This window comes from Opisthocomus hoazin, chromosome 10 (genome assembly GCF_030867145.1).
Source record: "Opisthocomus hoazin isolate bOpiHoa1 chromosome 10, bOpiHoa1.hap1, whole genome shotgun sequence".
Taxonomy (NCBI): domain Eukaryota; kingdom Metazoa; phylum Chordata; class Aves; order Opisthocomiformes; family Opisthocomidae; genus Opisthocomus; species Opisthocomus hoazin.
The window spans coordinates 24,194,063-24,217,342 of record NC_134423.1 but is presented as its reverse complement, the minus strand read 5'-3'; the positions used below and the strand labels follow the sequence as shown (position 1 = coordinate 24,217,342).

At 50.6% G+C, this 23,280-nt stretch overlaps 1 protein-coding gene across 2 annotated transcripts; it reads right to left on the bottom strand.

Annotated features, from left to right (window-relative positions):
- Positions 1–64: 64 nt before the first annotated feature.
- Positions 65–22,403, bottom strand: DET1 (DET1 partner of COP1 E3 ubiquitin ligase). Of its 2 annotated transcripts, none has more exons than XM_075432097.1 (5): positions 22,332–22,403; positions 20,455–21,563; positions 17,277–17,467; positions 15,436–15,627; positions 65–200 (listed from the first exon to the last, which is right to left on the bottom strand). In XM_075432097.1, exons 2-5 carry the CDS (start codon positions 21,535–21,537, stop codon positions 86–88), a joined length of 1,581 nt encoding a protein of 526 aa, XP_075288212.1. In that variant the 5' UTR covers positions 21,538–21,563; positions 22,332–22,403; the 3' UTR covers positions 65–85. The 2 variants fall into 2 exon arrangements, with proteins under 2 accessions (XP_075288212.1, XP_075288211.1); XM_075432096.1 differs by lacking the exon at positions 65–200 and adding an exon at positions 8,878–11,669.
- Between the last annotated feature and the right edge of the window lie 877 nt (positions 22,404–23,280).

Genomic DNA, 23,280 nt, shown 5'->3' with positions numbered 1-23,280 from the left:
GTGGAGCACTGTAGTCTGGATCCAGTACTGGCACAGATCTGCTGCGGTGCTTTGTTTCGCCTGAGCTGTAGCTGGCCTGCCAGTGCTACTGGCCAACGGAATATGCCAGTCCTTCTAAAGGGGCTGGGATCTTGCCAGTTTTGATGCTTGCCGTCTCTTTGGTCCTGCCTTGTGCACCACGAACTGAATTTTCTGGGGTCCTGGGTAAAGCAAGCAGGGGGTTAGTGGGCCCGAAGAACAATGAAATGCTGCCAAGGAGATTTAAAACCCTCAAGCCTTGAACTGTACCTCTGTACATCCATAGGCAGCATGAGCTTGTCATGGGTCTGTGATGTATTATTGCTGCCCCAGCTCGAGCCAGAGAGAATTTCTGCCAAGGAAATATGTCTGAGGTTCTCTGGAGCATTAACCAGGGAAGGTAACAGCAGTAACTAACTACAGGATTGATTTCCTGGATAGTGGAGGCACACTGCCTAGCAAAGGGCAGCTCCTTGCAATCCACGCGGCCAGAGAAGCCCTGGCCATATACAGCATACACCGGGCAAATATTTGACCTGTAAACAGAGTGTATTTTGGTGCAGCCAGCAGTTCTATCACAAACCCAGAATCTTCCTTTCTATTATTTCTTTCTGTCATTCCTCCTTAGTTTCTTGAATTGCATATTAACTATTCTCTTCCTCTTTAGAGAAAGGGTACCATGGCAACAAGGCAGTGAACCTCCTTCACAGGGCTGAATGGCATACGGCAGGTTTTGAAATAAATCAGTCTGCTTAGAAGAGCCTGTTGAGTTGCATTTGACAGAAGAGAAGAAAACAAGATTCAGATGAATCCCCTACCTTACTCCAACTGTCTGAATTTAAATAGAGGGTAGGTTATCTTAAAGGGAAGTTCCTTGAGCTGTCACAGATTTGACAGCGAGGAAGGGACGTTCTTCCACAGATGTCTGACACAGTAGAAGAGCTTCCCCCTCGTTCCAGAAACATGGCTGAGCTTCTAGTCAGTTCATATTCCTCTTTTTAAGAAGAAGATACCAGGTCAGCTATAAACGGCAAAGATTAGCTCCCGAGTATCCGGGCAGCTAGCTGGGAAGGCACGTGTGAACGCTGACGAGCCTTACAGCAAGGCTGGGCTGGTTCCTGTGCCGAGCACAGTGACCGGCCCTGAGAAGGGAGGAGCACCAGCCCGCGCAGGCAGGCTGATCAGCAGTGTCCTGTCAAACACAGTGAGAAAACCAGACACTACGGTTCTCTACCACAAGCTGCTTGTTGCATCGATGCAGCAGAGGTGCGCGTGTCAGACAAAGATGATGATAGACCAAACTGAAAAACACAACTGGGAAGAGATCTGCGGTCCTTCCGAAATTCAGGGAAGAGTAGGTGGGTGTCTCGAGAGTCAGAGAGCAACGAGAATAAATCTTTGTCTTGTCCAGACTTGGAATCAAGGCTGTAGCCTTTGTAAAGGCCACTCTTTAACGCTTGTGGTTTCTGAGCACTTGTGAACATTTTACGAAGCCTGCCAGCACACCGGTACTGCTTATACAGTTGGAAGTTTTATCTCCCTGTCTGCCCTGCCTAGTTCTGGTGCCTACCCCTATTTCTTCCTCCAACTGACATTTATATAGCACTCTCTGACCTGGACAGAAGAGGCTGACGTTATTTTCCACGGCTCAGTGGCTGGATCTGTACAGCATCATGCAGTGTTTGTCTTCCAAACCCCCAGCTCCACGTACGCCCCCTGAGCTCTCCAGCACAGTGCTTCAGTCGTGCAGCAGTCACATTTCCCACCCACCTTCTCTCCTGCCCTGATGGAGCACCCCCAGAGCCATGTCCTACCAAAGTGCTCAGTCTGAGCCGTTTATTCTGCAGCACAGTGGTCAGTGAAGTGGGAGAGCGCAGCTGCACAAAGCAAGCTCTCCCACCTTGTGCAAGGGCTCCGTGGCTCCTTCCTGCACGCTCTATTTGGTGAAAAAAAGTCTTAAAACTCTCTATTCTTGTTCATCTTGCAGGGGATTAATAGACACCAATAGCACTTAATGATGTCATTACCCTTCAGATGAAACTATTAATTAAGGGCCTGGTTTTAGTCAGCCACTGGTGTTTACTAATTCTAATTGCTTTTCTTGGTGCCTAGGTGGAATACTGTTTTCTGCTGGCTCACATTCCTCCCGAGCAGCAGACTTTACTTGTCAGTAGCTCGGCCAGAGCATTAGGGTCACATCCTCTGCCTCTGGGCTTCCCCATTGCCTTGGGACACTTTTCTCTCCGTGCCCTCCTAACTTTTGATTCCCTACTCTCAAAGAAGCCTTTTTTCCTGGAAACAAACTCAGAAGCTGCTACTGACCACAGAGTTTCACCCTGGTTCAACCCTAGCCTTTCTGGGGTTTTGCCCTCCATTTTACAATACCACCCAGGCTGTCCTCCATTGTATAGGGGTGAAACACAAAACAGTGTTCTGACTTAGAGATAAAATGCTGCCTCAGGACTGTTTACCCCTTAATGAGTGCCATACCACCTTGGGGAGTTAGTCTAACTTGGTTACCCTTCCCTTGAACAGGGATGGCACCTGGTGGCTTGGAAAAATAGCCCCCAGCCTTCCCCCTAATAGTATATTATTCTGCAAAGAGGAATTATTTCCCTATCCCCAGCAACAAGGACTTTCTACCTAGGAGCCGCAGCTTTAGCTGCTGAATTGGTGATTTACTATTTCTCATGTGAGCATCTCAGTGACAAGAGTCAGGCAGCCAATTTCGATCCCTTTGTGAGATTCAATTAAACCATTAATTAAGTGATGTCAGTGTCCTTTAACAGCTGACTGTATACACAAGCAAGCAAGGAGAAGGGGACAGACCCTGCAGTGCTAATAAACTGTAGCAGCAGGGGTGGTTTACCGCAGCCCAGCTGCAGCTGCTAGGGACATCTGCGCAGGCTTTGCTGGCTTTTCCTCTGCCGCTCAGGATGTGCGCAAAGCAGGCTGGTGAGTAGGTGTTTATAACCCTAAAGCACCCCTCGGGAGCCTTTGAGAAGTAACAGTTCAAGTCAGGTAATGTTTTTGCACTCAGACTTCAGCAGAGGTGCTCCTTTCATGCCTGACGTTCTTGCCCGGCCCTTCTTCCCCTCCCAGCTGCCCCTCCAATCTCAGCCCATGACCTCTGAGACCAAAAACAGATCAAGGACCCTCAGATTGTTTTTGTGCTTTTCCAATGTTCTCCTCTCCCCTCGAGAGGAATTAATGGGTACTCAACAGCAGTGGGAACTGCTCAGAGGTTTTACTAATGAACCACCTAATAGCATCCAAGTTCCCGTGCTGATGGTGAAGCGGGGCTGCGGGGACCTCTCGGGGAGGTGCAGAAGGGAGCCAAGCCTCGATGCTCTTCGCTTTTCCTGAAACCACTCATGCCTCCTCTGCTGTGCTCTCCAAGCTCCCCCTGCACCAGTGCCACTTGGCCAGGTGCTTTCATTTCTCTGGAGTTCGTAACTCTCTTCCTGCGCCCACATCTGCTGAGAGTCGAAGGCTGTGCACAGATCCAGGACCTGGACCCAAACCTCTCGGCAGCTACAGAGCCCTGACAGCTGCTGCTTGGGATAGCTGCTCCCAGCAGCAGCTTCACAGCTGCTGCTTCTAGAGAAAGGAGGCAGAAGAGAGAAAGGGTTGGGTGCGAGGGGCTGAATGGCTCAGCAAAGACGTGGGCAACTAAAAGGTGGTTTGGGAAAGAGAGAGAACATGGAGGAAAAAAATGCAGGAAAATACAACATTAAAAAACCCTTTTCTAAGGCTAAAGTCTCCCAGCTGGTGGTCCAAGAGTCAGCACAGATTAGGAGAAGGATGCAGGGAAGGGCTCACCCACAGCAGGAATGCTTCAGGGTTGGGCTAGATGGGCTCCCCTTTGCTGTTCTCCCAGCAAGACCTCCACGTCAGAAGCACAGGATGGCCTTGCTCTGGAGCCCTCCCTGCCAGCACGACCAGCTCTTTGGGGCTTTCACTTCACCGCTTTAAAGAAGGCACAAAAAGCTGTATTTAGAAATGGCTCCAAAGCCTCTCCAAGTGGCAATAACACTCCTCAAAGCCTTCCTTCCCTTTCCAAGCTGGCTCCAAAATCCCTCCTCTGTTCTTTGCCGCTTAACGATTCATTTTGCAAAGCCGGAGCAGCTGGGATTGATGTCCACCATACCTCCTAGCCACAACACTAAAGACTCCAGCTTTTGGGCCTTTCTCCCTCTGCCTGCTTCTCTGTGCAGGAGCAGCCCAGGCTTCCTACTGCACGCAAGACTCCATGGTAACAAACAAAACTTGGGGCCCTGGGCAGGAGAAAGACACATTTCATCCCCCGGCCACTCATCTCAGCCCCTTCAGCAGGTCCCAAGATGAGGTGGTGGAATAGGACTGTCATCTCTTCATGCGCCAGCCTGCAGACAGACAACTTGCTCTCTTAATTGCCAGCCATGGCTCTCCCGCAGCCCCTTCCCAAGACCTGGGTGCTGCCTTTCATTTTGCTCCTGCCAAATGCACAGAAGTAAATTATCAACTTCCTGAGCTTCCAGGGTAAAACTGACCAAGGAATGCAAACAACTTCAGACAGGCAGCCCTCTGTGCTTCTCTGTAATGCCAACAGCCGGGAAGTAGCCTGCTCCAGCGCTGAGAGATGCTCCGAAACGATCTGCCCTTGGACTTGGTTGCAAAACCAGCCCTGCTTACTGAAATCCCTGCAAGAGAAGCAGTGCAGCCAGCTGGGGAGATCCCCTCCCTAGTGATCTTGCAGCCAGGAGCAGTAGCACTGTCACCGCAGGGCCAGTGTAAAACTGGGACAAACCCTGCTGGGTCTCCAGCAGCCACGTGGCAGAGCTGCTCTCCCCAGCGCTTATCGGAGCCAGCGGGTCGGCACAGACACCTCTGTCGTAGTTTAACCCAGCTTCAAATCTGATCCCTCTCTGGGGAAAAAGCCGGCGTGGGCAGAGCCATTGTCTGGGGGGGTTAAGGGGTAGGAGGCAGGATGAGGAGAGATTAACTAGGGCTTCGCCGCCTGAAGCCAGACGGGCTGCACTGCACAATCGCGCTGTCGACACAACATTTGTCTGCCCTATGTTACAGGAAACCTTGTTTGGCTGCCAGCTGCCCCTTCTCCCTTCCAGAGCGGGATTTTACTAGCATTAAGGACTCACCGGTCAGGGCTGAACCAGTGACCTACCTACACTGCCGCAGGTATCAGCACAGCTAATCTGGACCTTACCCTCACCTCGGGACCAGCCCCCAAAAAATAGGGCAGCAGCAATGGAAATCATCCTTCACGGCCAGAGACATGAGCGTGCACAGTGGCTCTGTGACAGAGGCGATGCCGGTGTTCCCGGAGGGGTGTCCGGCCGTGGGGACGATGCCGATGCTGCAAGATCCCGCAGGATGTGGGTTCAGCCCAGTGGCACGGGCCAGGGCTCCCTGCCGGTTGCCGCAGGGGTGCTGGTGCCCCTCACCTCTCCAAACTCACCGTTTGACCATTTTTCCCCCCCAGATTGGTTGCTGGGCGCAGGAAGGCCGTTTCCATGCGGATGGCTGTTTCTCCCCGTTGCCATGGCGATGGCGCTGGGCGCCAGCGGGCCGGAGGCAGGAGGGCGAGGACCGTATCTCCGGCGCTCACCAAGGGCAGCGGGTACACCTAATCCGGCATCGCTCCATTTTACGCCTTTGAGGAGCACCGAGGAGCTATCAAATGACCAGCTCGGTGGCAGCGAGCAGGTGCTCGGAGGGGTGCGGCACTGCCCGCTGCTCTTATTAACACCCTAAAATCACGCCAAACAGGGGCTGGCCGGCTCTGGCAGGGCTTCCCTGCCACCTGCCCGCCTCTCACCCTCCCAGACCCCCTCACACAGCCGGTCCGACACATCCCCTGGCTCCAGCACCGCCGGGGCTGGGCTGTCCTCTGGCAGGGCACAGACCCAGGGTTAGATGCCAGCACATCCTCACCATGCCCATCCGATGCAACGAGCAGCATCCGCCCAGTTCATCAGGCACCGGTATGGAGGCAGGGTGCTGGGGCACCCAACTGTCTCTTGTATCACTCTGCCTCCCTACCCGAGGCTGTCACAACACGCATGGATGGAGGAAGGACACTGGCAGATGAGAGGACAAACCTATGCAAGAGCAGCTCTCAGAGGGGGACGGTGCAGTGCCAAGAGCACGGGCTCAGGGAGTTCTCTGGGCAAAGCCAGGGCTGCGTGGCCCACACTCAGCACGTTACAAAGCTGCTGGGGAGAAAGAAAGAGGAGGACAGCCATGGAGAGTAGAAGTAAAAGAGGAGGACAGCTATGGAGAGCAGCTTTAAAAAGGCTGAATTCAAACTAGCTCTGTCACCAACAGAAAATAAACTCCTCTACAGGCTCCAGTTTGTACTTGGACAAAGCAGAAGGCAGAAAAAGCTGGGGGCTTTATAGTGTTACCTCCAATCTTCCATTGCCTTGCTGCAGTTTCTATAGGATTTCCTTCCACAGTGGCCAAGTGCTGTGCTGCTCCTCCTGTAGGAAAGCTCTCCTGGGAGGATCCTCTCCCTGCGGTCCTCCTCCCTCTGGCCTGCCAAGGGCCCTGGGCACCCACCAAGCATCTCCCTGCTACACTCCTGCTACACTCCTTTAGAACTGCCCTCCTATTTTCAGGTGTGCTCAGCATCCTCACAAAACTGAGGACAGACAGCAATCACCCTGCTAGCAAACTGCAACAGCTAGAAGGTCCCCTAGGAAAGGATATGACTTCTGGGAGGGAACAAACAAGAGACAAGGTAAAAAATTACCTCTGCACAAACGCAGCAAAGCCTGTACGCTCATACAATGTCTTCCACTCCTCGTTAACAAAGCGAAGGCCAACATGTTACCCAGATGCTGCAGCACGGCCCTAAGCGCCCGGGACTAGGGGCACTGTGCCCCTTTCCAGTTCTCGCATGCAGGACCACGGTGGTCACCCACGAATTACTGGTTTCCAGACTGCTAGTCCAAAACCGGTGCAGTATTTTTATGTCAAAACATCAGAAAACAAATGTGCAATTCAGGGTTTTTCCCACATCGGTATTTTTCCGAGAACTCATTCCCTCACGCAGTAAGTACAGCTCTGCCCCGAGAGAAACAAAGACAAACCAGACCTCAGGCAGCGAAGGGCTCTAGCAGGGGACGCTGCTGCCTGATGAGCAGTCAGCCTGGTGGGCAGGCAGTGCCAGCCTGTTACTGCTACAACGACAGACTGCGCACAGCTCAGCCCACGTCCCCCACAGCCATCGAGCAAGGGGGGGAAAAAAAAGAAAAAAAAATCCCTTTCACCATTCCCTCCTCATGAGGAGTGTTTGGCCAGAAAAGCTTTTATAATAAAACAAGACAGGGAAGCACTAGGATTCAGGCACATCAACGACCTGGACTCTGAAACTCAGAAAGCAAGGCAAAAGCAAACCCACAAAATCCTGCCCCCTTGCTTACCCACAGGACCATCTATTTGCTCTGCGGCGTGCACCTATCTGATAAAGGTTCACACAAGGACGAAAGCTGTCGCAGGGCCACATGTCCCATTGCCATCCAGCCTTTACCACCTCCCTGCCCACAGCCCTGAGAGATCCTGCAGGGAAAGATGGCAGCGGAGCGGCAAGATGGAGGACACAAACAAGGCAAAGAGACTTCTTAAAGCATCAGAAATCTGATTCTTCTAGCTGGGTCAAAAAAGACCAAGGGAAGGATAACAGACACACGCCAGCACCTGAGTAAAAGGAAGGTCCTATAAGTACATTGAGAACATCAGGGAGCTAAATCAGGGCCAGGCGCTCGGTGCTGGAAGGTTAACTGAAAGGAGTCTTTAGCAGGGACACACAGGTTTGATTCTAATGGCATCTCTGTGGCTTGCTGTCTAATGCAGTTTATAGAAGAAATACTGCAAGTGTCCTGCTTTTACTTTTTTTTTTTTTGTAAAAGCAAAGGAAGCATATAAGTAACAAAAGATGGGATTCTGCTGCCAGTCAAACATGGTTTCCAAGTCAAGCATCTCCTTGTCACTTAGTGCCTATCTGAAAAGCCATGGGCTCAAGAGCTTTCCGATACGCTCAAGGTCTCCAGAAGAAAGCATCAGAGAACTGCACACACAACAATGGAGGAAGGGATCAAAGGCAAGGGGCTTTCACGCCCAAGATGCGGCTGCTTAGAGGAACTAACGTAAACAGGCATGCTGCTACCTTGTTACAGAGCACCAGCGGGTTACACGGCGATCCCAGACTCTGGGAAGGTCCCATCCGCATGTTCTCAGCCACAATGTTCTGCAAAGCTGCCTCGCAGCTGAGAGCAGCACACAGCAGAAAATTCGAGTGCCTCAGCCCAACCTAAAAGCTCTTCTGCCAAGCAAGGTGTGTCATTCAACTTTCATCTCTCAATCATGATCATCAGCAGAAAATGGCCACAAGATTAGACAAATGCTATAAATGGAATAAAGGAAGAGTCTGAATACAAGTTAGGCTAGTAATAATATACAAAGAGGAAAACATAACTGAAGGCGAAGTCTTCATCCCCCCACATTAGCTCATGTAGACAAGAACTGGAGAAACCTGCAGTAACTACAGAAATTCCTCAGGTAGGAACATCCTTGAGCACACTGGTGCTCCAAGTGCCAGGAAAAGGCAGCAAAACTCATATGCAATACGCCTGCGTGGTCCAAGGCACACCCCTGCCGTCTCTTCTTAGCAAAGGGATCCCCATCTGCACCATTAAGATTTTTGGAAAACAAAGACAATAAATCAGGCTCTTAAAGCAAATTCTGTTTATTCCATTTTTGTCTTGTGTTGCTAACAAATCTTCATCCTAGCCTAGGAAAAATATCAGATAGAAAATATCTTCCCTTTCCTCCCACCCTCCCCACCACACACACACTTTTTGTTTCTTAAATAAAAGAATCAAAATTTCAAGCATGAGAGACTTTTCTTTCAATACATTTCCGTAATAAAATTAACTCTGTTGCAGATATAAAATGCAGCAGCCGAAACCAGAGGATCTGCTATGCTACTCCAAGGCAATTAGTACCCAGAATGATCAATCAGTTTGTCTGCAAACATAATAAGAAAATACTTAGCACTTATTCAGCACTTCTTCTCCATGAATCTCAAAGTGTTTTACAAAAGCTGAAAATATGTTTTTGGCCTCATTTACAGAGAAGAAAACACCAGCTGGAACAGGAAGAGATTTGCCCCCAGTCACAGAACAATTTAACAGCAGAGCTAAGAACAGATCTCTGGTCTCTCAGCCCCAAGTCCAACAATCTGTGCCATGCTCTCTGCTTCACACCGGCAAAATCTGGCAAAAGCCCCGACTGCAGAAATGCTGAAGTGGTTTATATTTTTGCCACCAAAAAAAAAGTCTAAATGGAGATCTGACAGCAATTGTAGTAAGCACTGACCTCCCAAGGCTGTGATGCCAAGGAGTAAACCCAGTCTTGGATGGAGCCGCTGAGAGCATTGGAAAAGAAAAAAAAAAGTCTCATACTGGAAGTGTGAGCAAACGTGAGAGTGGTGCAGAAGGAGGGAAATCTATGATTTACAATGTGCAAATGATTCTCCATTTGGAGCTTTAACTGAATGTTTGAGGAACAGATCACAGGATAAAAACCTAAAGCCTTGACAAATAGTGTTATGAGATGGAGAGGAACCCGGAGCTAAAGAACGCGTTGCCTGACACCCCCTCTATTAGCAGTCTTCTGACCTGAAGTCGCTCCTGACAGACCTGAGAAACCAACAGTGCAAACACGAGGAAAAGAGTGGTGAAATACAATGTCTTAGCCTAGAAATATGTTTAGCAAGGCCAAGAGAGGAGAGAAGTACAACGAGACAGAGAGCAAAGGCTGATTCAAGGACCCCAGGGCACCCTCCATTACAGCGTCCACTATTCATGCTATAAGCAGGCACTGACAACCCACACAGTTATTTTCCTATGCATTACCATGAAAAATGAATGCATGACTGCAGCACCGTTCTTCACAGGCATGTGGCCACAACACATCACCCACAGCTCATTTTGGTCCAAACAAGACACCCACAGGGTCCTTTAAAGTAGAGGGTCTCCCATACATAAGCATCAATCTGCTAATGCCCCCTGTGTACCTCCCGTGGGAATGGGACAACAGCAGGCTCCAGCTTCCGACGGAGCACCTCGCGACGTGGGATGGTTGCACTGCCTGGCAGCACGCAGTCATCAACCAGCCCGCGTGCAGAAAAACCCAAATGTTAGCCCACAACCACAAACTCCATTTTTAAGAGGGCAGGCCAGCATCCTCACCAGCCCATAGTGGCAGGTAATATTACACCCAGGAGCTTATTTTATCAGCAGCATAAATACCGCCATGGTCCAGTCGGCACCGACGCACCAGCCAGCTGTGCTTTGAAGCCTGGGAAGAGCAAATCAGGTTCTCACAGAGAACAGCATATCAAACAGATCGGTAAGCAACCTGAGTCAACAAGCTTGTCTCCTAACTGCAAACCTGCAGCAATGCACATCAATTCAGGTCTCCTCCCCCCCTTTCTGGGCAAACCCAAATGCTACTAATTCTCTGCTCTCGTACTCCAACACACAGAAGGGTGCCAGTAGCTGAGTCTCTCTTCCCCTCAGCAGCAGAACCTGCAGATGGCCCTGAGGATTCACCCTCATGCTGCAGAAAAGTCCTTCCAACACGAGCAAGGAGCTGCTGCTGGTCCCCACACCCTTCCCAGCCACCCATTTTCCTTCTGTGTCAACCCCCTCATGCACTAGAGACAGGGCCAGCTGCCCTGGCTTTCTGGTATTAGCACATCACCTTTCACTTAGGTGCTTTTACAGATACTAAGGCACAAAGATTAAGTGACTTGCATAAGAGTCAGAAACACACCTCATGTCTCTCAGTTGCAGTGATTTCTCACACCTTAACTTGCTGACCTCTTGCATATTAAAATCACAGAGTAGATTGTGTGGATGAGAACAGGATGTCATTTCCCCAGTAATACTGAAGATACAAACACGGGTAGCTGTATTTCTAAGCCCTCCCCATGGCTTCCATCCATTCCCTCTACAACAGGCTGTTTGTGTCAACAAGGTAGTAGAGCGCCAGCACAGAAGGGAGCACTCCACAAAGGTGTTGCAAAGTTCCATCTTGGCCATCCTAAGACCTACACCAGGAAAAAAAATGGACGTGCCTCTGGGAAACCAGGCAAGGAACCTCAGCCATACTTTGCTCATCAGCAGGAGTAGGGAACAACAGTAGCGCTTAATGCAGCGAGGACCTCCGCAGTACAAACAGGGTCAGAAGAAACATTCACAGGTCTAAGCTGAGCAGATCAGCTTTCCACAGCTGAGCGTCCTGCGACATGCCAGCTGGTAGGAGCTCCCAGGTCAGGCTTCTTGACATGAGCGACGGTTTGGTTTCCTAGAAGGTGCGAGTGTCTGGCTTTGGTGCATCTGTGGCAGAGGCCTAGACCCGAGGAGAGCAGCCACCCCGGCTACGCGTCGCACTACGTGCAGCTGTGCCTCATGTGGAAGTTAACCACGTACTCTGCATTAGTGCGCTGCACCGAGATGGCAAAGGGCTCGAAGGGGTGGAAGGTGAACGCAACCAGGCGTCGCACTGTGTGATTGATGGGTCGCCCCAGGAGTCCCGCCTGGATCTCAAACTTCAGGAGGCCAGAATCACGAGCGTAAAATCTGAAAGGAAGAGAAAGTCAATTATGGCTGTTCCTGACTATTGACTTTGCCACCTGGGCTCTTCACACACAGAGACAAGTGTGTGTTCACTTGTTCACTCTCTGGTACTCCCCCAGGGGCAGGAGGTCTTCAGCTGGGTGTCTGGCTCCTGGCTACACAGGAAGGTCCCTCTCAGGGCTGCTAGCTTTCCACTGTCCAGAATAGCTTGACTTCATTTTAGTATCATCAGTGAGAGAGAACTCTGCCTGTCATTTTGGTGGACGTAGCTGACTTCACGAGAGGGAATAAGTTTGGTCCAGACCCCATCTCCGCTGGCTCTCCATCCTCTCTTAATGCAGGCTGCTCCCCTTGATCCTTAAGGCAGACATACCGTACAGAACTGAGCTCACCTCCCTTAGCAATGGCCTTCACTCCGGGTATAAGGCCACCCCTCGCCCCTCCTGCTGCTGCCAGGTAGCCTTTACACCACTGCGCTTCGCCTCATTACATCCCTATTCAGTCGAGGAAGGTGAACAGGAGGATTCAATTCTGCTCAAGGGCACCAAGCTGTACTTTACAGCTCAAGCGAGGCTTTGCAGTTCCTTTTAGATTCCCATCAAAAAAGCATTAACAAGATAGGCTGGGCAGGAAGTACCTGGTGGACAGCATCCAGCAATCACAGCAAGAGCAGAGGTCAAGGAAAACCTTGCGTCCTTCTGCTGTCACCCACAGACCTGCCTGCAGGTAAAGCTCATTTGTGTCTCCAGAAAGGTGAGCTCTGGAACACAGCTTCAGCACAAAGCGAACACTGCTGAGCGGACGAGGCAAACAGGGCTGAAGAGACAGGCGAGTCTGGGAAGCTCTTTGCTGCTTTAACCTTCTCTGCATACTGTGTAACCGACATCAGCCCAAGTAACAGCACCAACCTGTGCTGCCGCAGAACAGGTGACTCTCTGCGATGACACCACTCTCCCCGAGACTTTGGTGGAGGTTTCGGGGATGTGGCAGTGGGGGTTTCTGGATGTGGTATCTTCACAAAGCAGCTAGCCTCCAACTCCAGTCCTCAGCCCTGAAGTTGCCTCAGTTCGTTAGACCATTTTCTTTGCTCTTTCAGCTTTGGGCACAGAATTGCCATTTTCCCTCCCAGCTATTTCCTTTTCCACTATCACTTAGTACATGTGGGTACTTTGCATTTTCCTCTGGTTTTAACTCAGAGAATGCTTTTAATCTCAGAGCACATTTCCCATCCCTGCCAGCACTACAATGCACTCCGCTCTCAGCCTGGAAGAACAGGTGATGACAGATACTGGCGATGCCATCTCAGGAGCAGACATACTCCACATTTTAACAGCACAGCCTATTGAGAACCTCCTGTTCTTCCTGGAGGGCCACTCTCCTCTCCCTTCCTCTGAATCAACGTGCCAGCCAGCCCTGCCTGAAAATTGCACACAAGAACCCAGCAAGAGAGTCACAATCTTGGTATTTGGCTTTTCAGAAAGCCCTTTCCCTCCTACACAAGGCTGGGTATGCAGAGGGTCATTCTTTAAATACAGCACAGTCCCCCGTCTGCTCCTCTCTCTCCTCAATTCACAATAATTTACTACTCAAGATGAAGCTCCCTGTAATCTCAAAGATGTGCTCAGTTTGGTATTTTTAAATCTGTTTTTAAAAAAGTGCTCTGCAATCAGAGGCCATTTCCATGGGCTCTCACTCTGGGGATAAATTAGGCACTGCAATATAAAATTGTATGTCAACAGAAACAGCAAGACCAGCCTTTTCAAACTGTATGAAAATGGAAGATTTATCTGCAGACCAATCTTTTGCTTAAATGGCTCCTTATTAGCCATCTAGATGGATTTTAGAGACCCCCTACTACAGGTAAGGCTGTGTTAGAGCCTCTTCCTCACAAGTGCCATCATTTCACCCAGTGAATATCTCTTCAAGCCTCCTGAGAAGACACTGGAAAACAGCAGTGATGGGGAACCTCAAGTCCTTCCCTCCTGAGGGCAAACAGCCACCGGTCTCTCAAGTAGCCAAAGACGAGAGCTGAACCTTCCGAGATGGAGAAAGGCACTAAGGGCTGAAAGGACACAGTGCACAGCGGCGCTGAAACCAATGTGTAAAATGTCTGGAGGCCTTCTTATCTATCTCACACATCGTGTCAAGAAACTGCACACAGATTATAACACCCTTAGCTCCTGAAGGGTTTTGCACTCCAGCCAATTATAGGACTTATATTACAAATCCTGTGGCCCCTCATTTCCAAGCCCTCTAACCACAACAGGCAGTGGCATTATTTTATTAATCTCTTTGTTTCGCATGTGAGAAACACAGCAGCACTATTTCAGCTACTGAATGGTTAAGGTTAGCGCCTGGTCTTCTGCTTACTTTCCAAAAACCAGGAGCCCCACTGCTCTGAGGCCCTATTCAAGTCCTAATTGACTCTGCACAGCTTTGAGCTTTAAAAGCTCTGGCTCTGAAACGCCAGTTTGCTCAGGGGAGGGAGGGAAGGTGGCACTTCGCTTTGTTTACTACAAAGACGTAACCGCAGCAAATGACTGCAGTTTTGCTCCCTTTTGTCTGCAGGAGCCATACGCAGGTTGGCGCTGGCAGACAACTGCCGCCCTGCAAGTTTTCCCAACGTCAAGCACAACGAGGGGGAAAGGGCAGGCTTTTTTCTGCAGATAACATGGAAGCTGGAGATCAAACCAAATCATACAGGCAGAAAAATCAATTAAATATACATAATTTGGGAATTGAGAGCACAGGAATAATCAGAGGTTCCCCGCCACCTGAGTCAGGGCCAAGGGAGACATGACACCACTTTTTGAGAATGCATTGATGAAAACAAAGTTGGGAAACCAGCCAGAATGGTCTCCCTAGGCTGCCTGAGCCCCCAGCATGTGTGCAGTCACTAAACAAAGCACTTATGCGCTGAAAACAAAGAGAGGCTTCAATGTCTAGGTTTGCTTTTGCAGTACTATAAGTGGAAAGACTATTCTGCCTGGAGAACTCAACCTCTTTGAGCCTTTCAGGCCGGAAATGTCACATTTTTAACCACTACTACTTGCAGCCATGGCTGCAGCCAACCGAAAGAAATAAATAATCCTGATGTTTCTGCAAGAAGCATCGCAAACCTCCTTATTCCCAAGCTCAGACTTATTCCTTCTGCCAGCATCGAAGACTCAGAAGAGGCACAGAACGGCCCTTACACCTGACTAAAACTACTACAGAAACAAATTTCCTATAGGTCACAGAAAGAAGGGTGGCATGAAGAGGAGTACAGCTCTTAGAGCGAGAACTGTAAACAAGGAAAGTCTGAAAATAGCTAAATCAATACCACAAGCATTCTGAATAACACCTAACCCAGCTGCTATTTTATTCACAGGTCAAACCAGATCATACTTGCCAGCTAAACCCACGTGCTCAGAAGGGATCCTTCCAGCCCAGGAAAGCAGGCATCCAGAACCGTATCACTCTGCAGCCCAAACACAAGGGAACAAGAGCATTCATATGGAAAAGGCTCAGGCTTCACTGTGCAAACCTTTCCCAGGGCAGCTCAGCAAGAAGACCTGAAGAGCCCTCCCACACATACAAGATAAAACAGCTGTCGCAAGGAGAGAGGCCAAGCTTTTTCGGACTGCTGAAACAAACCCTCTGGTGAAAGGATGTCATAAGAGAAAGCCCTCAATCTGCTCCCTTTTCTGCACATTTGATGCCACGTGGCAGGTTTAGAGTGACTCTCGCACTGCTCTCCTGACATACAGCTTCTTGGACTGTTCCATACCTTATAGGGTGATCCCCGCAGGTCTTGGGCCGCTCCATGACTGACACCCATTTGTCATCATAGCTGAAAAGGGAGAGGTCGAGGTATGGGCTGCCACTGTACGACTGGGCACTGATCGGGAGCTGGCCCAGCAGCCTCCGCACAGCCTCCGTGTGCCCTCCGTACTTGGCATTCACAATAGTGTCTTTGAACCTGTGGCAAACCAAAAAACAGGTTTTACTCACAAAGGCCAGAGGTGAACAGCACAACTTAAATAAACTAAAGAGGAAAACTGATAGAGAAAGAAAAACAGCAGCAGTGTAAGAACTAAACCAGCTCATTTCCAAAGATGTAACACAGTGATTCAAGCATCAACCAGTTCTGGTGACCTTGTTACCCTCACTCATCATTACTGTTTCTGCTCTGGAAGTCCAAACTGACAGAAGGACAAGACTGTGCCTACCCACAAGGTCTGGCCCAGCTGCTCTGCAGTACAGCAAGTAAACAAGCTCAGAAACAGGGAGATGGATTAGTAGTTTATCAATCCAAGATTTACCATGAAGCCTGGAAACAGCATAAGCAAAAGCCAGAGGTTTTCACAGGAACAGCCAAGCCCTTAATGTTGACTTGAGAACCCCTTCTCTCCAGCCGCTATGTTTTAAGCGCATAAAGGGAGAAACCTTACATGAGGAAGAACCTTGACAAGAAGCCTAATGCTCTTCAGAAACTACAGTAAGCTGAAAGTTCTTCCCGGTAGAGAGGTTAACACAGGCTGGATTTCTCTTTCCATTTGAGCTTTCCATGTCCAAGAACACTCATTCAAGAAGACTCTGTGCACAGATGTCACACATCAGGCAGGGTAAAACATCTCCATTTGACCAGAAACACTCAGCCAAAAGCCAGCTCGCTGTGGATTATGTTCTATTATACTTTGCCTGCGTAAGTTAAACACTCCTGTTACAGGCCCTTGTAGCCAAGGGAATGAAAAGATTCTCCGCTCTACTTTAAGTCAAGGCAGAAGCTGTTCTTCGGGTGCCTGCAGTGAGCTCTCTCATTCTCTCTCCCCCACTAAGCATTATGGATTTCCTGACAGGCAGCTCTAGAAAGTTACAGACACAGTCAACTTCCTCTTACGTATGTGACGTCAACCAAAAATCAGCAGAAGCTTCATGCCCATAAGTGATTGCCAAGTACTCTGGCTGATGTCGAACAAGGAGGAACAAAACACCCTGAGTCACATAAAAATATATTCCAAGAGAAATAACACTCTCTGCCTCATTAAAACCACATCTGACTGCTAAAGCAGAAACCCAGGTTATTTTGCTATTTCGCTCAGCTTTCACAACAGGTCTAGGCAGATGAGTTTTCTTTCTCCTAGCACAGTTTGATGAGAACCACAAGCTTATGACTGATGTTGGAGAAAATATAACAGAACCCAGTTTGATGCACACTAAATTCAGAGCTAGCCACTTGGCAAAACACATCCAGTTAGATAACGCTAGCGGCTTGACAAATCGTATCTTCAGGGACCTAAGCTACTGGGCAGTAACACTTTAATAACTTCCCAAAGAGTTACTCCTCAAGGAGAGACAGAAACATCTTTCCCTCAAAATTCCTTTTCCTTCTTCTAAGCACTAGATTGCCACTGCTTTGTCCCTTCCTGTAACAAGCCAGATGCTGTGGAATATAAAATCAGATGCCTGAGGCTGCAAAACGAACCATGTACAAGCCAGACCCTCGCATCACCCAGCGACTAAAGGAAGTGGTTTTCTCAGGGCTGCCGTCGTTATTTGATACTAGCCTTCAGCTGACGGGGGTGAGCGTGTGTCTATACGGTACAAAGCATGCTCCGAATGGCTCACCGGCGCTGGATCTGCCTGGCAAAGTTGTTGCTGGAAGCCGAGCAGGGGAACTGGACCGCCTCACTGTGCAGGGTGGCATTCCTGAAGAGGTCACAGAAGTTCTCAAACAGCTCCAGCAGCTCATCGGACGTATTCTCGAATACAGCAATAACCTCTGTGGTCACCATGTTGTACACGACGAAGAACGAAGGCTGGGGAGAGAGGCAGAGGTTACCCAGAAGCGCACAGGTCAGGAAGCTGTCCTTCCTTCTCCCCGCATTACACCGCAGACCCTATCCAAATTTCTCTGCAGTGCGAGAGAATCCCACATCCTCACACTAATCCACTCTGCTATTCAAATGCCTCAACAGGTACCAAATTATCCACCTCTTAACTGTGATTATATATGAATTCAACTTAAGTTGAATTTTTCAACTCAAACTGGATGTCAATATCCCTGTTTTCTCTTCCTCTCTGCCCTCCACCAAATCCAAAAAGGCTTTCTAAAGTGCCAAATTTAAATTTCATTCCTGCTGACAAAATGATTTTAAATCCAGTGCTAGCTGGCCGCAAATTATTTTTTCCTTTGCACTGAGACATTATTTTCTTCCCCTTCTTAATACCTCCATCATGCAGAAATGAGCCTTTTAGCGTACTGTGCACTACACCACTGCTCACAAAAAGTTGTGCCCTCCAGGTACCCTGCCAGCACAGAAATGAAAATCTGAAAGACATTAACGACCTCTTTTTAACACCGACATTCTGCCGCAAGAAGGCCCAGACACCGCACTGTGGATTGGCAATGGCAGTGCTTCCTGGCACGAACAAGCAAGAAATGGAGGAAAGCTGACACTGTGTCAGCGCAGCTACATGGAAGGGAGAGAACATTCCCACCCTATTGGGAAGTGGCAGATTTAATCCTTGGTCATCACAGGTAGCTTTCGTTAGAGACAGCAGTGCTAAGACCCCTGCACCCCAAAGTAAGAACCTGACCCTGCTTCAAAGGTAACTAATTCCCGTGGTATATGTGCATATCTGGTTAAATCTTCTGTCAAGAAATGTAGGTTCGGCTTCGGCTCCCACTCCCCAACAATGCTGAGGGATGATGGCAGGCACCCTGCCCACTCCACCCACCTGCAAATATCACAGGGTTTCGTTGTTTTACAGCCCCAAAATAAACTGTGATAACACAATCCAGCCCCCACGAGTCAACAAAAAGCACACTAAATGAGGTTACTCACTAGACTACTGCCTGAGGAAAGGGAAGCCCTTCTGAAATACAGGGTTGGAGCAGAGAGAAAACAAGAGGAGACAGCAGAAGGAAAAACTATTTACATCACTGAAGATCGCAGGGAGTATCCTCCAACCTTGAATGAAAAAGTTCTTTTGCCAGGTTAACACACAAACATATCTACAGGATGCCCCGGACCAGAGAAACTACCCTCACTGCTTTTTAGCAGCACCTGCGACACAGGTAAAACACTGTCATAGCATGGGTGGCAGAAGCCGAGTGTCACAGAAATCACGCAGCAAAGTCCAGAACAACAACAAAAGACGCCAAGCTCCACATACACAGCACGCCATTAAAAACCTGGATGGATTCAGTGCAGACCCTGACAATACACAAGCAACGGGCAAGCATGAACAGCAACTTCCTCAACCTTCTTGGCACAGAAGCCAAGGATAAGAGAGAAGCCTGAAACTGGATGAAACCTCATGTTCCTCTCAGAAAGACAAAAGAAAAATCGGAGCTTTAGGCATTTTGTGACTCAAGTTTTCTTCAGGAAGCCCTAACACGAAGCCTACATTCAGGCAGGCCTGTGGAGACTGCTGCACATCTGGAATTACCTCCTGAAAGAACCAAGAAATGTGATGCTTTTCCTCCAGCAGAAAACACAACGCCTGAGGAACGCCGCAACCAAACCACAACCTGCAAGTTAAAGTAACCCTCGGGTGAAGTGAGTCAAGGGCACACTGCAGCAAACCAGGCACAGAAGCCTCGGTAACCACAGCAGAGAGCGGAGCCGAGCCTACTACAAACATTTACATCAGGGTCAGGAGCACCGTCCCAGATACCAGCAACGAGCAGAATGCTGCAGCCCACTTCCACAAAGCTTTATTATTTTTGAGACAGCCACTCAATTTACACAAATAGGTAGAATTGATTAAATTAAGCCTCAATTATTCCCTCCTAAACTAACTCCCCCAAACAAACACCACATCAGAGAAAAATAAAACAAACCAGAGTCATCTTCCAGGAAGAATTAGACTAAGGCAACACACAAAGAACTACTGGTTCATTTCTTCTAGCATCGAAGTCCTGGATCTGGCAGACACAGAGGAAGAGAAGGTAATGAAAGAAAAACAAACATTAAGGGAACAATCAGACCTACAGGCAGCACTGGAGCTTTGTTACAAATTCCTGCTAGATACTGCCAACAGAATAAAAAATAAGTGGATTAAAGGAATAGAACAGGTTAAAAAAAAATATACTTCTCAGCTACACAGAGATCAAAACCCTACCACCACTCTAACAATAGTGAAAAGAGACGATCAACCTGCGGGACAGTGAAACATCTGGAGGGACCCAGCACTGACTGAGCTACATTTGCTTTAATTCGACTTTTTTAGCACTGAACTGAAAGGAGAAGCAATTGGCACATTAGCTAGATCTAAGAGCTGCTACTCCAATTTGGAGAGATCATAAATACTATCTCTGATGGAAGCTTGAAAGAGTAAGTATGTAGGCAGAATAGAAAAGGTAATTCTACTGGCGAAAAATGGAGACTATTATATTTGAAAAACACGTTCGAAGATATATGAGAAAAGGGAGAGACTAACTCTACAATATGAGTGTGTTACATGAAATAGGAGCTAAAAAAAGTAGTGAGCTGGGGATTTGGGAGGTAAAGAGGGTTGTACAACCTCTAGGAGCACAGGGAACAATCCCTCGAGAAAGGGGACTCAGTAACCACGTCAGATCTTTCTGATTTTTAGTTGAGAAGGAAACAATGAAATGATGAGAGCAAAAGACAAGGAAGTTCTTCAGTATAAGAGGAGTCAAATATTCACACAAGAATGATGTGCCGGGGATTGTAAACAACACTCACAGGCTGAGCTACGAAACACAGCTCACAGCACTGTACCTGCTTCAGCACTCGCCCCAAAGCAAGGAGCAGCCCGAGGCGGCAGGCAGTACCTGGGAAGGGTCCGTCACCCGCAGCGTCACCACGTCCTCACTAGTGTATTTGATAAATAGATGGTTCTCATCCAAAAGTTGCATCTTCCACATGCGGAGCTGCCTCAGCTGATCAAAGTACTGGAAGAACCTTCTTTTTGCTATAGCGCTTCCGTCCTGCTCAGCCCTTCTCCACAGGTACACCAGCAGCCTGTGCTTCAAAGAGTTTATGAAGGGCTCTTTGTAGGGGTTGGCCATCCCTGTCTGCGTGTCCCGCTGCACCTCAGGATACACCGCAGAGAGAGTCAGGAGATCGTCCTCGTAGCAGAAGCGGCCAATAGTCCGTACATCGATGAACGTACCCTCGGGTGTTACTTGAAAGACATGAATAGTCTGCTGCTGCACAGAGAGAATGGCCAAGATGTTCTTATAGAGGTACAACCCCTGGTTGTGAGACAGGATGACTTTGTCACACTTGAAAGTCCGTGTGTCGCAGAGCCTGCCCGTGTGGAGGTCTATGATATGCAAGGAATAATCCTCCAAGGGGGAGCGGGGATTAGGGGTCACCGACTCGCTGTTGCGGTAAACCTCGAAGAAGGGAGGGTGAGGCTCCTCGGGCAGGTACGCGGCAGAGCCGACGATCACGTACCGACAGTCGTCGGTGAACAAGCTGCACTCGCGGTTCAAGTGCTCCCCGTTGGAGGCCACGTTGGTGATATGGAGCAGGACAAAGAAGCGTTCAAAGAGCCGTCCCCGGATGTTGACAGATCTTTGGTCATTGCCGTTGGCCAGGATCTCTCCCTCGTAGCCTTGCAGCAGGTCTTCCGCCGCCTGGCAGCCTTGATACTCGTAGATCTCCAGAGAGGTCTGGTCAGAGGAGAAGGCGATGAAGTAGCGGCCGTCGGGGGAGAACTTGCGCAAGAAGCAGGGCGGCTTCTCCACGTTGACCACAGTGAAGTTGGGGAAGACGTTCTGGTGGAAGACGCGGACTTGGTGCCAGTGGGTGCCGGCTTTGCCCGAGCTGATCCGGCGGCGCTCCAGGCGGTGGATGACATTCTGGTTCTGGATGCGGCGGGGCCTGATCGTGGGGGCATCATGGTCCATGGTCAGAGCTCTACTTCATCTTCACCCTGTCAGGGAAAGGGCACACACGTGCCCCGGGACCACACAGAGATGAGGGCAGAATTCAGGGTACTGGGGGACCTGCTTGCGGGGATGGGGTGAGGGAAAGCCCCATAGCACCCAGGGAGTGAGGAGGTGGGATGAAAGTTGCAGACATGCCTGTGGAAGGAGAGAAGTGACACAGGAAGACACTGGGGAGCGGTGGAGAGACTGGGAGAGAGATCTCAGTGGGAGGTACGAGGGAAAACAAGGGAACCCAGCAGGAACCCCAGTGCACCCGGGGGTGATGGGACCTGCAGGCCTGTCTGCTGAAGAGGGAGACACACGGGGGCACCGGGAGGGGACGGAGGGAGCCAGGCACAGGGGAGCACCAAGGGAATGGAGGGAGCCCCCAGACACCGGGGAGGGAGCCCAGTGAGCCGGGGATAATCCGCAAACCTGCCTGCCGACAGGAAGGCCCAGGGAGGAGCTTGGAAAGCACGGAGGGGGCTGAGAGCGGGGGCCACAAGAGGGGTCACCGGGAGGGCTGCGGGCCTGCCGAGGGGGCCGCAGCGAGCCCCGGGTAGCCGGGGGCTGTGGAGGGACTCAGGGCTCCAGGGCAAGCCCAGGGGAAGCTGCGGGCCCGGCCGCCGACGGGAGCAGGGCTCCCACCTCCTCTGCCACCGGCCCGCAGGGTGAGGGGACACGGGGGAACCGGAGGCCGCGGCGGTCTCCTAGCCGGGCAAAGGGCCGGTGGGGCCGGGCGCGGGGCGGGAGGAGGCCGCGGCTGCGCTCACCGCTGGGGCCCGGCGCTGGGTCCCACCGCTGCCGCTCACTCCATGGCCGCCGCCATCTTTCCGCCACCGCACCACGACGGCCGGGGGGGGGTGTCACCTCCCCCACTTCCGCTTCCGGCCGCCGGGCCAGCGAGGTGGGGCGGTGACGGGCCAGACTGTCAGCGGGCCGGGGGAGCGGGCGCCCCCTGGCGGGGGAGGGAGCGCTGCGGGGCGCGCCCGGGCACCCCATGCAGCTCTGAAACCCCGCACCCACCCGGCATCCCCTGAAACTCTGCACCCATCCTGCACCCCCTGCACCCCGGGCACCCCCTTCACCCTGTCGCAGCACCCCCTGCACCCATCCAGCACCCGCATCCCTGCACCCCGGGCACCCCCCAAACCCTGGTGCCCCCTTCCCCCGTCCTGCACCCTGTCCCAGCACCCTCTGCACCCCCATCCAATCACCCCCAAGCTCCCTGCATCGTCCTGCACCCCCATCCCTGCACACTGGGCAACCCCTGGACCCCCCCGAACCCTTGTTCCCCCTTCACCCATCCTGCACCCCATCCCAGCACCCCCATCACAGAATGACAGAATCACAGAATGGTCAGGGTTGGAAGGGACCTCTGTGGGTCATCCAGTCCAACCCCCCTGCCAAAGCAGGGTCACCTACAGCAGGCTGCACAGGACCTTGTCCAGGCGGGTCTTGAATATCTCCAGAGAAGGAGACTCCACAACCTCTCTGGGCAGCCTGTTCCAGGGCTCCATCATCCTCAGAAGGAAGAAGTTCTTCCTCATATTCATTCGGAACTTCCTCTGCTTCAGTTTGTGCCCGTTGCCCCTTGTCCTGTCGCTGGGCACCACTGAAAAGAGTCTGGCCCCATCCTCCTGACACCCACCCTTCAGATATTTATAAGCATTTATTAGGTCCCCTCGCAGCCTTCTCTTCTCCAGGCTGAACAAGCCCAGC